The 15,427-nt window shown below is 38.7% G+C and overlaps 1 protein-coding gene across 1 annotated transcript in view; it reads right to left on the bottom strand.

The window, feature by feature from the left end:
* TOX (thymocyte selection associated high mobility group box) overlaps positions 1 to 15,427 on the bottom strand; it is a gene marked incomplete at its 5' end in the record, with an annotated part of 221,129 nt that overhangs the window by 20,346 nt on the left and 185,356 nt on the right. Inside the window, one exon of the mRNA XM_082014844.1 lies at positions 5,188 to 5,268. Within this exon, the coding sequence (XP_081870970.1) occupies positions 5,188 to 5,268 (81 nt within the window). The remainder of the gene's footprint in view (positions 1 to 5,187; positions 5,269 to 15,427) is intronic.

Below are 15,427 nucleotides of genomic sequence, written 5' to 3'. Positions count from 1 at the left end.
ACATCTGAAGCTTGGCCACTATGCAGAAAAGAATTTGGGATTCACTGGGCCACAGAAAACAAATAATGGAGAGAAAACACCTGCACAACCACATTTACTTAGGAGTGGGGAGATGCATGATCTGGGACACCTGACATTTTTTTTCTTTTTATATATTAGGTAAGTGCTCTCACTACATACACATGAAATTGGAAACTAACACCAAATTTATTGTTTGAGGGTTTTTTTGTGTGTTTTTTTTTTTAACATGGTCTCCATTTTGCCTTTTACTAGTAACTCAAACTTTTTCATCTGTATTCACTGCAGTCTCAAATGACTATAATTCTTTAGGCTGTTCAACTATATTACAATATAGACAATTCTGCATGAGTAACAGATGTTTTGGGTGCCTGGAAACTCTCTGGTTACAAATTGCTGTGCTAATGGCATTAAGGCAATGCCAGTCTTACTAGATGTGACCTCTAGTTTTTTTATGAAGCGTAAATACAAGGAGGTGGGCTAGGAAAGCTACATCTGCCATATACTTCAAGAAGCAGTTTTACATGTCCAAAGGATTTGTGCTGTCCTCAAAAATGAAAAATATCCAATGCATTTTCTGCAATGTCAAGTAAGGAAACCACTTTAACTTAGGTACATCAGAGTTTTGAAATATGCGTGATTATTTTGAATTTGAATAATATTCTCCTTGCTGAGAGGTTTTAGCTTCAGCCATAGCTGCTAAAATATGTCTGTATGAAAGCTGAAGTTGTGTCACTACACACAGAGAATTAAAGATTTATTTTGCCAGAGAGAACAAAACAGGGAAGAGGAATCTTCTTTGTACTATTCAAACTTGTACTGCTATAGTTAACATACATATATGTATCACTTATATGCACATATATTATGCATGTTAAATATATAATATGCATATATTATTATATAAATATACGTAGATGTACATATATAATATATGAAAGTATTTAACATTTAACCATATAAAACTGTATTAAATACATATATTTGAAAGATGCAGCAAAAACTCTAAAGTCAGCCAGAAAAAAGGCTGGTTAAGCTAGAAAAAGTGCTTGTTTTATGAAAAAGTAAAATTGCAATTCACAGCATTTTATGTAATGCTGTACAAATTACCAGATACCAGAGACTCCTTTTCTGGACCTGAATAGTACTAAAAGTTGCAACTAAGGGCAAATATAAAGACACTTGTTTACAATGCAAAGGCTTAGTCAGTACGATAAGCAATATGGCAATCTGCATAGCAGAAGATATAATGCTTCGTAATGTGATTTTTTTACTTTACATATCAATTCCTACACACATGAACAAACTCAGCAACAGTCCCATTAATTTCAATCATTATAAAAAAGGAGAAAACACAGGAAATAAACTGATAAATTAAATGGGGATTAATGCATAACTGACATATTTACACAATCATATGTTTAGATTATTTTCTGGGTGGTAGGTCTATTTTATAAAAACATCACTAAAGCATTTAAAAGTGTACTAGAGATGGGCTGGCGATCCTATTACCGAAGTTGCTGGTGACACTTCCACTCTTTTAAGTTATGATTTTGTCAAATAACACAGTTTAAAATGATAGGGGGGTGTGTGACAAACTCCAACCAGAACTGCTCAGCTTTGCCAAGAATGCACCCAGAGGAAAGCACCATATGACTCCCAAAAAATCTGAGTTCCCTTCCTTAAGATGAGGGAGTTGGACTCCAGAAGGGACAATGACAGATTGTGTCAAAGATTAGTATCTCTTCTCCCCATGAAATGACACTCAAATTTATCAATGTGTACCATCTGAGAAAACAGCTGAGATTATTTCTCCATGTGGGCAGAAAGCACTGGTTGCTGTCTATGATGAAAAGCAAGTAGTCTGTCCCTCATGTTCATCTCCAGTTTCCTTCACGATGCACCCATGGCTATGAGTGTATGAAGGAGAAGTGAGGATGCAGAGGACAAGAGAAAGCCTAAGAAAAAGACTGGCTGAAGTAAAGGTTTGCTGTTGGGGAGAAGAGGAGAGGAGAGGAGAGGAGAGGAGAGGAGAGGAGAGGAGAGGAGAGGAGAGGAGAGGAGAGGAGAGGAGAGGAGAGGAGAGGAGAAGGCAAAGGGCTGAATATCATTGAGAAACCCACCATCCCCACCTGATACTCCACTCCCACCTCAGAGCTTTGGATGGAAACCAATGTTCCTGAACATCATTATTTTGCTGTCAGGCAAAGGCTAAGAAATCTCCTGGCAAAAGGAGATTTACCCCATTTCTCTGCAATCTTCTATTCGAACTATTCCAGCATCTCAAATGGCCAAGATGGGTGCAGTGAATTCAACTCCAAATCTGGTCCACTCAGGTATAACATGGCATATGTCCATTCTTTGCTTTTCAGAAAAATGAAGACTTGTAAATAAATGCAGAAAAACTTACACAAACACTCACATACAAGCCCTACACTCATTAGTTGTTTAAAAACTGGCAATACTTCATTAAAAAAGTGGCAGAATCAGTGGTCAAGAGTAGGAAACTGGCAGAGCAGCTGCTGAGCTGCTGGCACCTGCTGGCACCTGCTGAGCTGGAGAGAGAGGACCTCAGCTGAGTTGGAGACAGAGGACCTCAGCACCCTTGCCTGCTTCTGCCTGCCTCTTCCCACAGACAGAGGCCTCTGGGAGGGAAGAAGGAAGAAAGTTTGATAATTGGATAACTCCTATCATTTGGATAGCGAGAGGATGTCCTGATGTGATGTGAAGAACAACTGAACATCTCACAGCTGCCAGCCAGCTGACCCTGAAGTCATTTGAGCTCTGCTATGAATACAAAGGGTGTTTAATACTAGTCAAATACTCTGAAAAATTAAGTTCCAGATGTCCCAAGCAGAACACCCCAAATTACTGAAAACCTGATTTCACAATGATTTAGTTGTGTTTGAAAATACGGACAATAGAAACTTCCTGCTCCAGAGTATTACTGGGAATCTCTTTACACTAAAAGACTGCTAGGATGAGCAGCACAGAAAATCCTATAAAGAAGCAAGGTTAAACAACATGCAGTAAATACAACACAGGAGCTCCCAGGGTGAACACCTGATTATAAGCATATGAAATGAGACTCACACAGAGTGTGGTATAAAGTTTAAAACATACCATGTGAGCAAATCATTAATATTGTATTAAAGGATTTTTGGAAAAAGTACGTTCCTTTTGGCATGTCTTAACTTTTAAGTGAGGTCTTGGAATCTTAATAATATTATCTAAAAGTAGCTTTTATGGATGATAATATAACACAAGGACATAAAAGACCAGATGAACTCCAAACAATCTTAATAATGTATTATATATATTTCTTCATGCTTACATGCTTGTCTAAAGAACTACAACTCTTCTGGTACCATGTAAATATTTAATAATGATAATTTAGAATATACTGATATGATATTACATCTGGGTATTTTACATCATTATTCCAAAATGGACTTGCTTTAGTTACATGCCAGCTCTGTTGGATTCATTGAGCGTGTTCATGAGAGTAAGCAATTAGTACTTGGCTTCATTAAGTTTATGTTTTGATACCTTCCACAGTAGAGGAAAACATTACATTATGGACAGAATTTAAATAATTGCTTAAAAGTTAAGAAAATGCTCCGGTGCTTTCCTGACTAACAACAAATTTAAAAGCTTGCATAAATGTCTTCATGCACTGAACTGATCAACAATCTTTTATTTTTTTTCTAAAAACAAACTTCAGAAAATGCCATAATATGCTTTTTTCTCTTAGAAAAAAGAGTAAGTTTTTTATATGTGCCATTTCAATATTAAGCTATATAAAGTGTTTTGTAAACAGTTTATGATGTGTTGAATAATGACATCCAAGTTATTTTCAGAAGTGAAGAGCTGGCTTCATGCATTTCTTCAAAACCTATTGGAATATTTTGAGCTTTTTAGACCTATCTTTTGCCAATAAGCAGGCTATTTCAAAAAAATTTGTTTGTGTGCATGAAGGCAATGAGTATTTCTAGAACCGAACAACCCTAAGACAGAAAGTAAAGGTACCCCATAAATCACTTAAACTAAATGCATTAATATTTATGATGTTAGCTATAAAATTAAAACGCATAAGACACAACCCCCCCAAAATGAATGAAGTAACGCTCATATTTCAGATTTTTAAAGTCAGAACAGACACTGACCAAATGCTAAGATAATGTAGAAAGATGCATGAAAGGTCCTTGTATGGCTAATCATATAGTCTTCCCTGAAAATGTGCACAGATGAACATAATACACAGAGAAGTACAGCGCAGGATCAACCACTCCAAAAACTATTTAAGACTAATAAAAAGTTCTACTCATGTCATATATGCCAGTCGTTCATGCTGCCACTTTACCTCTAAAATTATTTTTATTTATGTAACAACAAAATATATGTAAATTTGTTTTGACAGACCCAAACCAAGGGATTCTAACTGATATGATTCTGAGGTTGCTCAGTTGTTTTTCCACATTGACACAGTGCACATTCTTCTGCATATTTTAAAGTCTATTACAAATTTTAAAGAGTTTATTATAAAATTATGGGCACTAAGAATGTTTGTATAAATCAATTTAGAAAATTGCTGCAAGCTGTGTACTGGGGATACGCTGGTGTTCCAGTGTTCCAGTATACTGTTCCAGTATAAGGGCCTTATGGTGACCTATGCTGTGCTCAGTCAAATTGCTTGCTGAATGTAAAATGGAAATTCACATTTCCTTATGCAGGTTTGCTATGTGAGCTGAACGTGACTTTTTCTGTACTGTGATTGCAAGGTAAAAACCAGTACTTAAAAAATAAGCAAAACCAAAAGCAGACATTTTGTGTATTAAATGTTTTTTTCCCTTACAGGTAGAACGGTGGCTGCCTGGCATGTTTGTTACATTGAGGTCTTTTTACCGGCATCTCCTTCCTCTGTTGAACTGCAATGATACTCCCAGCCTGGAGAAGTGCTGTCTCTCTATGACCAGAGGGGAAAGGATATCTTTTCATGGAGAGATGACTGGGTTTATTAAGCATTTGCACCTTAAACTTAGGTTTAAGATGCTAACAAACAGGGCTGTTTGCACTAAAGACTACGGTGCTCAGCACCATATAAATGCTGAAAATGGTTTGCAATATGTCACTATATATATGTGTGTATGTATATACATTATGTGTTACCTTGGATACAAGGCTTGCTCTGTAGGCAGCTAACTGCTTCAGATATTCCTTCTTGGCAGCTTCAGTTTTCTTTTTGTAAACCTAAAAACAAAGAGTGTCACATTGGTAAATTAATCTGGTTTTGTTTTTATATATCACCGGTGTGTCTCATGCATCTTCATAAAGTCTTTCTAAGTAAACAGCCTTTCCTCCTCATATTGCTTAAAGAGTGAAATAATAAACATCAAATATTTTAAAGAAAATATTGTTCCAACTGTGAAACACCCTTTAACTACCCAGCAGTACTGAAAAAAACAATATCACTCATAGCATCTCAGGTTTAATTGTTCAAACTGAAGCATGGGGCGTACTTGCAAATGGGACCTTTAGGGACAGGGGAAGGTAGGTGTGGGCCTTTCCCCTGGCTTCCACTTGTGAGATGAGTTAAAACCCTCTGAGGAAGATCAGAAAGTGCAGAAAGACATTTGAGCTAAATGAAGGAGGAGATGATGGCACCACACAGATCAGACAAGAGGCTTTCTCTCTTCCCTGGATAAACTGTTGGGGGCAGCCAAAGAAGCTTCATGGAGCTGCTAAGGATAACAAATGCTAGTCATTATTCCAGTCTTGATCCCACATCGGTCTAATTAACTTCTCAGGAGCATGGATCTATTTCTGTACATTTCTCTCAACTCACCAAATTATTTTAAATGTGGCATGTGCACAATCTCCTAATAGATTAAAGAGCTTGGAGAATTGCTTCAATTCTGCCCAAATTTCAAGATCAAAGATTATCTGCAGGGTTAGGCAGGACCTCATAGTGCTACAGTAACATGATGTTAGAAAAGCATACGTAGATATTTAGGGTTGAAAGTTCTCAGGAGGAGAAGCAGTTTCTGACCCATGGAGCCCAGCTAATGACTTGTTGTCAGCATTTCTCTTTGTAAATATTATCATGAGTTTCTCACTACTTCATGTTTTTTTCTGAAAGGGTAGATTTAGGAGTCATGCAAGCATCTTGGCTTCATGTAACTAAGCAGGATCGACTCCTAGCCTTCCTTGTTGCAGCAAAAAGCTTAAAAAACATCTAAACGGAAGGTTTAAAAGTAAGGGAGTCAAATAAAGGGAAAGAAAATGTAGGTTTTTTATTACTGTATATTTCACAATTTTTAAGTCACATGCCAGAGGTTAATTCATGTGTTCATGGGCATTTTGGTTTCACAATATTTCACAAAATGGAACTGCAGCTTTGAGTCTCTGCTGTCCACTTCTCCAGCCAAGTGCACGACCTAGGCATCTGTAGAAAGCCTCTGTGAAGAGAGTAAAGACTATCCACCTTCCCCCTCCCACTCCACACTGCCTTGTTAACTGGGCTATTGATTCAAAGATAAAAAATGGGCAAAGCTATTTATGACAATTTTGGGGTGTTCTCCTGAATTCCACAGCTGAAAAACACAAGCGTTCATCCTCTCCCCAGAAGGATAAACTTTATGAAACTGTGAAGTGATCTCTTTTGATCTTTTTGATCTAGTAAAACCAGGAGTCCCATAATGGGGAGGACCTGGCAGCACAGAGTGCACACACAGAGGACAATACAGTTGCAGATGTGGGAGTGGTAGTGTCAGGCTGGAAGGATCCAGTACAACACCATTCTTATAAAGAATGTGCTCATGAAACATTTTTTTGTTTTACTGAGGTTTTGCTTTCAGAGACCGAACAAACCTCACATACCGGCTGGCAAAACTCAGAGGCTGCCTAAAAGGATTAAAGATTTTGCTTCCCAGGGAAGCAAAAGATCATAATGGAAACAGAGAAGTCTTAGGCTTATAAAATTGTAAATATAAAGACAGAGAGGAAAAAAAATTGGTTTTAGCTGTGCAACTGTATCTGTGCACCCCTGTAATTTCTCCAGATTAAGATAAAATCGTGTTGGTTGATCTCCTATTGTTTTGAAAAAAATGGTAGCAATTTGCTTTTTAAGTTGTAATTGCTTGTGATTATTAGGGAAATGAACTGTTTGTTTTGAAAATGAATAAAAAATTAGTCAACAATCTGTTCGTAGCTGCTAAAATGAATTTAGCTTGACCTACAGAACAAAGACTAAGCTATACCACTTTGTATATTGCAATGCCTCTGCATCATTCTGATAGCCAGTTTAAAAAACAGAGCTGAACAAAGAATTTTACACAGAATAATGATCTTCAAAAGATCATGGATCTACTGCTTCCATATCGGGTTTTATTTTGCATTACATAAATACAAAAAATATACACTCCTGCTGTGCTCTTACCGTCACAGCATATTGAAAGAGTCCTCTGGGACCTGACTTTTCCCTCAAATAGTCATATTGTACAAGGTTAACTCAATAATATGAAGCTAACAACAATTCTGTAAATCTCCATCTAAAACATTGCTACTTTATAGCAATGTCATCATACAGCTGTTATTTAATTATTCCCTACCTATACACCTACCATGTTCAGTATATACATTGTCTTGCCCTTTTTTTCTTGGGTATTCTCGTGGGCCAATAACAGTCACATGAACACCAGGTCTTCCATGGTAATATAAACATTAACTATGTAATATAAGGTCATTATAGTAAAGAAGTCCTTCCTGGATTGGGGAAAGGTTTTTGATGACCGTAGCCTCCTTTGATGTTTTGCATTGGCAAATAGTCCTCAATAGTCCTTACAGGCTAGCTTGCCTGGAGGGTGGTCAACTTGCCCAGTTTCATCCTTGTAAGGGCAGCAGCATGTCCTCTGAGAACAACAGCTTGAGCTCTCACTGTCTATATGCTGTTGTCCTTTTGAAGATGCCCACTGTTTAGGTCAGCATACAAGTGGGTTGATGATTTTCACGCTAATTTTGGAAATTCTGATTGGTCCTGGCATATATGAAAAATTAGGGTAAGTTCTGCCTGTCTGGGGAGTTGTTAATTTTCTTGAGTAACAACAAGGTCTGGCTGTCAGTATTTTTCTCGGAAGGCAAATGAATGTGGCCCTGGCAGTGGGTACCAGTTCACTGACTTTGTGCTAGACTGGACTTGTACTGGGGGCTTATGAAGGCAGGGCAAATGGGGAACAGCCTCACCATTTGCAGCAGCACCTCAAACAGGTATGAGCAAGTCAGCTACGCCTCCCAAACTCTTTTTTTTTTTGCAGCTGTGAGGATTTTTAGCCCTCAGGCCTAAATAGTTTTGTGTTGCAGTAAGTATAACAGAGTTGCATCCTTGCAGTGCTTTTGGGGAGGAAAAAGGCTTGTGTCATCATTCAAGTGTGCTCTAGAAAATAGCTGAAGCTCTTTCAAGTTTCATGCTTAAGACAGTGCCAAAGTATGAAACACATCATTTCCAATAACACATTTAACATTTCTTCCTGTAACAAGAAGCAGGCTTCTGTTCTGTTGTTTATCTATAGTGTATAGTGGCAGTAATTAATTATATTTTTAACATCTCGTAAACATTTTATAAGCTCATTTTCCCCTCCTCCGTCAAGCAAGCAACAATTATTAAATAAGTAACTTGACAGGAGCATATACTTATGGAATTAAGTCATTTCTAGCTTGCTTTAATTCAATTAACATGATAATTGAATGTCAACTGGTTGCCATTCAGGCAGTACAGGCCCATTCTGATTCAGCAGCAGATTTGTTTCCTTACAGAATATTTTTATTTTCTATGTTGTCCCAGTTGTGGAAATTGAACTTTGGCAGAAAAAACATCATTTCTGTATATTCAGGGTGGGTCAGCTTAATTTATTCTTATTTTCTTCAGCTTGTTATAGAAACCCCAAAATACCAAGATTACATTCATTTGTCTACAAATGGAAGGTGCTGGCATTATTTTCCTACTGTCCTTCACAAATGCAAATTTACACAGCATAATACACAGGTTCTTAGTTTACTATTTAATTACATTTTCAAAGTGCACCCAGTAAGGCAGCTTCAAGTTGCCTTACACTGTTTAGCAAAGCATGCAGCAATATAGAAGATGATACTTTCCAAAAGGAGTAAGTAAGAAACTCTACCTTGTGCATATAAATATATAAGATAGCATTTGAATTAGGCCACTGGGGAAAACAAATGCCCTGGGCTTCCCCGTTGTTGACGTAAGAGCCTGGTACCAACCCCCAGGCCATTGCAATGGCACGTTGTAGCTCAGGTTCCCTGGGCTGACCATACACGGGGGCTACCAGTGCTGTAGCAGCCTACAAGAAGAGCTGAACTGTTTTTATTAATAGTGATATACATCCTTAAACTGACTGCCCCAAAGTTTCATTTGGAGATAGAGGAGTTGTGGGTGATACGGTTAGCCACAAGCACTCACAAATACTAGTTTTACCAAATTAAAACCACAGTAGAATATTTGCACTTCTGTTTTATGATGCCAACTTCTGGTCATGTTTTGCTTTATGTATTTTAATTGCTGCTTAGTTCTTGTCTTCCTGGATCATAAATTCCTCGAGGCAGGCTTTGTGTCTCTTGCGCTCTTCTACATCTTGGATAATATGAAACTCATCACTGATATACGTATATAACTGAAATATACCTGTAATGCTTTGAGCCAGGTTTTTGTTCTGGTTAGTCATCTTTTCCCAATGAACTTCCTCTCAACTTGCTTGTGGAGGACTATCAACACATCACAACATGCTGCGCAGCAGGACTCCTACCCTGTCCCGTGTGGCTTGCACCCTTGTTCCCTTAGGAGAACAGATCTTCCTTCCCCCAGTCGTCATCATAAGAGCCAAAACAGGCACTCAGACACCTGCAAACATGTCCTCCGTTTTGAACATCAGGTGCTAATGGAAGAAGGCAGCACTGACTACAGTCCCCTTTGATACTAGAGACTTGGAGACAGTGAGTTAAACTGACTGATGCTCTTAGGACAAAAAGAGACTTTCAAAATTTGTGCTTCATGGTAGTCTGAAAAAGCTTGGTGTCTCCTAGCTGACAAAGCACATTACGAAGAACCATGCTACTTCCCTGGCTTTGCCTGAATAGGTGGCACGAGGATAACAAAGACGGGGAAGTTTTCAGTTTATCTTGTGGTTGTCTCCTTAGAGCTGACACTTGCAAGCAAGTTATATTGTCTTTTTAAAATGATGTAAAGGTGCCCACATTTGTTTTGATGGAAGTGTTCCATAACCTCCCAAAAATAGTATATGCAAAAATAGCAAAACAAAAAGCAACATGACCGATTTTGTCTTTTTGTTTTACCCAGTGTTATTACCCATGGGAGAGTCATTTTCACAGGCTACAGTTACAGGAATGGCATCTGATAAAATACAGTAGGTTGCAATCCAGAATTAAACTCCACATTCAGATCGTTGGTCCTGGCCCTACATACCTAGGCTCATAGAGAAAACTTGTATTTTTTCCAAATGGGAGACATATCTCTAGTTTTAATCTTCTGATTTTACAGCAAAGGCACCTAAAGCTGCACACACTCATCTAAAATACGGAGATATTCCCACAGCGGTCAGAAAAAAAAATCCTTAGAATTGCTTAATGGATACTGAAATATGTTACCATTTGATTTTTAATCTAGGTACATGCAGTAACAGAAAGAGGCCCAGGGCTAGCTGTACGGCTCAGCAGTCTCTTTGACTGTAAAGCATGAAAAAGACACTGATGACATATTAGAGGCTTAGGGGAAAGAATTCAGTCTTTCTGGCGTGCAGGGGAAAGATCACAGGCCAAACTCAGCTCGAGCACAAACAGTGGGACTCGATGGAGATCACTGGAAATTGCAGCCATTTGCGCCAGGCCTAAATTTAACCTTACAGGCTTGATGCTTGCAGCTCCCAGGACCGGGACTGTACATTTTATCAGAAGCATGTTGGATGAAAGTTGGGTGCAAAACAAACGACATTAAACATATGATTTATGTGCTGATTATTTGCAATTGTTGTTTTTTTTAAATAAGGATGTGAACCTGAATGGAGCATAATAATTGGGACTAAATCCGGTTTTGCATGCAAATAATTTAAAGCCATGTGCCTATTGAGCTCGAATGTATGGATAAAGGGTGGGGAAGAAGAATGAGTAGAAAAGTAAGGCTACTACTTATGCATGTTGCTGTGGCAGTACTTGAAATCCAGGGACCTTTTGGCCCGGCTTCTTCCAAGTACAAGGCGTCAAAGTGCCGTTACAGCCAACGTTCGTAACTCGGCGGCCACGTGCGGTGTTTATCTAGAAGCTGTGCCCGCTGTATGCAGCAATCGGGTATTAGAAATTCAGCCCGGGCAGGGGGGTCTCTGATGTTCCCCGCGACTTCAGTGCTCCTGGGAGGCCTTGGGCTGGGCAGGAGGCCAGCAGAGGATAGCCTGTATCACCCTACATGGAATAAGATGCGGCAGCTCCTACGGTGACTTACATTAAATTTATGTAATTTACATTAAATTGGGGGGGGGTGGCGGGGGAGAGGGGAAGGTTTCCCATCGTGAGTGGCAAAACCGCATTGCAAACAGGGGGCCTGACACTGTCCCCTTCTGAAGTCAGTGGAAGTTAAGGGGTGCAAGGACTGGCCCTGTGGAAGGCAGGGCAACAGAACAATCTGAAGATATAAATTTATATATCTATATGTACACATATATGCATTGTGTCTGTGTGTACGCGTGCCTCTTCTTGGCCCATTTGTGTTCTGGTTCATTAAGCCCAGCTGGTTGCCAAGGAAGGGAGCAGGGGCAGACACCAGGGTAAGGATCAGTTGTTTTAAACTCTTGACGCACTCGTCTAGAGCTTCAAAGGGTAGAGATGCAACTTCAACGCAGAAATTTGTCACAAAAACCAGCGTGTCTCCCAAAGAAGTAAGGTGCAAGACTAGTAAAAGTGACTTTTGGTGCAGGTTGCTGTCTGTTGTGCCTCTTCCCGAATCCCTTTCGCTTGGAATTCACTTTGGCAGTGTGCATGCACAGATGCACCTTCGCTTCCTATTCTCATTTACAAAAATAAAACAAAGCTAAATTTAAACTTTGCATGGTTGTTTATCTCCAAACTGAAGGTACATTCTCATCCTTTTACAAGTGTGTTGAAGTTATTCCCTGGAGATTGCTGCATTAGCACAGAGACAATAATTTTTAAAAAATGTCCTTTTTAAAGGGGGAACAAGAGGTAGATAAAGAAACACCTGTGTGAGTATACAAGCATATAAAAGAGTGAACTAATGTAAATTTATGTTTTCAAAATGCTACTGAGTACCTTGACCTGACGGTCTGCCTATCCTCTGGAGCTACTTCAGCAGCCACACTGCAGTCCCCTGAACTGCCTGACAACCCGGCACCGGGCACCCCGCATGCACAGCCACACAACGGGGACGCGATGGATCTTCCACCCATGGGGTGAGCTCGTTTGTCACGTCAAGCGACGGGACAGCAACACGGCATCGCGCCCTGGGAGGGAGGAGGAGCTAGGTTAGGTGTCCCCAGAGGCCAGGCAGAGCCCAAGGCCTCTTGAAACACTGATCTTGGATCCATTTTGATCTGACTTGCGTTGTCTCAGATCATGAGAGAAGCTTTGGAGACATAAAATGTTGGCCAGCATTACTTGTAAACCTCCTCCTGATCTACCTGATTCACTGGATTAATGTGCTGCTACGTCTAAAACTTCCCTGTGATCAAAAGAGAAACTTATAAAATGTGCTTTGTTAGTTTTCATGCCCAAATTGGTCTGCGTTCTTTTTAGTGACCAAAATAGAAACCCCTGAAAGCTTGTGGGTTATAGTGAAAATGGCAACAGCATCCCGAGCGTTGGCACTAATGCACAAGGACTTCAATTTACTTAAGTATTGGTAACATACAATCCAAGTTCCATCAGATGTTAAAGAATAAACTGCATCTTTTATCTAGTGGGTCTTTGAGCACCAATGAGGGGTAAATGATTTGATTTTGTGAGCTCCGAGGATTTGTCAGCTGCCTCATAAGTATAATTCTGGCTCTTCATATTCCTGCTGCTTCTAATTTAGCAGGACAGGCTCATAATTGAAGCAAATTAACTATTTACACTTGCCACTTCTACCAGGGGAAGAGGACACATCAGCAGGAAAGAATGAGTGGGAAATTAAATTCTTCCCACTTGTGTCAGATCTGCCCTTAAATAAACACATTAACAGTAATTTCATGAGGCGTCAAACATAGGAATAAATACTGAGGGATAAAATAATGAGGTGTTGCTATTGAGCTGAACTATTGCAGCTAATATTACTGTGTATGAATTATGCAGCCTGAAAGAAGGCATATGTTACAGCACTCAAAACAGTCACTTCGCCAGCTTCTTCTGATCATTAAGTTTTGGGTCCCCTATGTGAATCCATCTTTCTTCCCACTGCAAGGCCAGTGCAACATTTAAGTAAACACATAGAAACACATACACATGTATGTACATACGCACACTAAGCTGTTCATAGGAGGCCAAGTTCATTCCTGCTAGACTTCCAGTTAAGTCACTGAAGTTACACCAGAGATTAATTCTGTTGAATGCTGAATAGACATTCAATTCCATTTTTAGAATAATAGCACATTTATTAAGGTCTTTGGCTGAAGTTTTAAAGTTACACTAACGTAAACAAGAACATTTTGTTTGTAATTTGCCACATCTATTACAGCTTTACTAGGACTCCAATTAGAAACTTAAGGTTCATTTAGTACACACACATCTGGTACTGATTTAAAATGACTTTCCGTTTTCATCTAAGGACAGAAAATGACCTAAGTAGCCTTTTTACCCAGTTTGAACCAGTGTTCTGTCTGAAAGCCAGAGACTGGACCATTTAGCATGCTGAACCCTCTTTCCTGGGGGCTGTTTTTCTCCCCTTTGCAGTAAAAATGTGTGCAAAGGGCAAAGATGTACACAAATAAGCTATAAAAACAGATGCACTGAAGTATAGTACTGACTAAGGAGAAAACAGTGTTTGTGATCATAAGAGAGGAGCTAGAAAAGCCAATGAACATATCCCTGTGCTATGGCTACAGCACTGAGAATGTACCTCAACACACTACTGCTACAGCTGCTTTCCATTCACAGGTATATTAATCTGAACAGTTTTAGAAAACATTTGCAGTGAAAAATGAAGGAAAATGCACGGTCCCTGCTTCTGATCATGTGTAAACATTGCAACCAATTCAGAATTTGAGAAGAAACCATGACAAGTCCACCACGACCACTAAAGTCCCTTTAATTTCTAGAGTCCTCTGTGTAGATAGGTTTGGACAAACAAAACACAGGAACACACCAGCATTCTTTGCAAATGGCCCTTGTACAGTCAGAAATTAATGGGAACAGTTATAGCATATGACCCAAAAATACAAATGTCTTCGTGGTAAAATGAGAGTGGAAGTACACTGGTATCTGCTTTCATCTAATAAATTGCAATATTCACATGGTAAAAGCATCAGAGAGTATTCCATTTTAAGTATAACTCCCCCCTAACTTCAGTTAAGGCACCCACCATCATCTAGTTCATAATAACGTTTTCTGTTTTGTCATTCAAATCCTATTTTCTCAAACAACATTTTCCTAGTTTCTTCACAGTTTGAAAAACATATGCGGTTCTTGCACAAACCCTTTCAAGCTATAGTCTAATATGTCAGGTTATCAAAATTTTGTTGCAAAGGCTTGGACATACATAAACTGCCCTTAGGTCGTTACTGTACTGAGTTTCAATACCTTTATTTATTCTCTGGTCAGTCTTCAGGAATAAACAAGAATAATTCTATGCATTTCAGAAAAAGTTGGCTCAGGTCATAGGAACAAAGAATATTTCATTTTGGCATGAAAACATGAGGTTATTCTCCTTTCTCAATAGCTGCATTATGTTCTACTTTCTGATTCATTTATATTTACTATTTAAATAGTAAAAGGAGTTCCAATTCGGGAAACATAATTTAGAAACATAATTCTATTTAAATTCCAGAATAAGCATTAGCTTCCAAAACATAAAAGCCAGAAGCTTTATGATAATTGAATCCTTTTCAGCAAGTATAATTAATCAATAAAGTATTCCTCTAATGATGTTATTGTTTCTTTATTTAACTATTTTTGAATTTCTGAAGCTTCTTCAATGCCAAATTCCAAATGCTACATTAATCATTTGTATTTTTAGAGTCCAATTTTACCTACCAGAGACATAGGTTTCATAGCAGTTACTAATACTCTGGATCTGAAAAATTAGGCCTTTAAAATACAGACTATCTAGTCAGTTAAGATGTCTTGTAATCATTACTTGGTACTATTAGATCCCTAATGGAATAAAGAATGAGTTTAA

This window comes from Phaethon aethereus, assembly GCF_964289735.1.
Source record: "Phaethon aethereus genome assembly, chromosome: 2".
In the NCBI taxonomy this organism is placed as follows: Eukaryota; Metazoa; Chordata; class Aves; order Phaethontiformes; family Phaethontidae; genus Phaethon; species Phaethon aethereus.
Note: the sequence above shows the minus strand (reverse complement) of the source record. Positions and strands in the feature narration are given on the sequence as shown.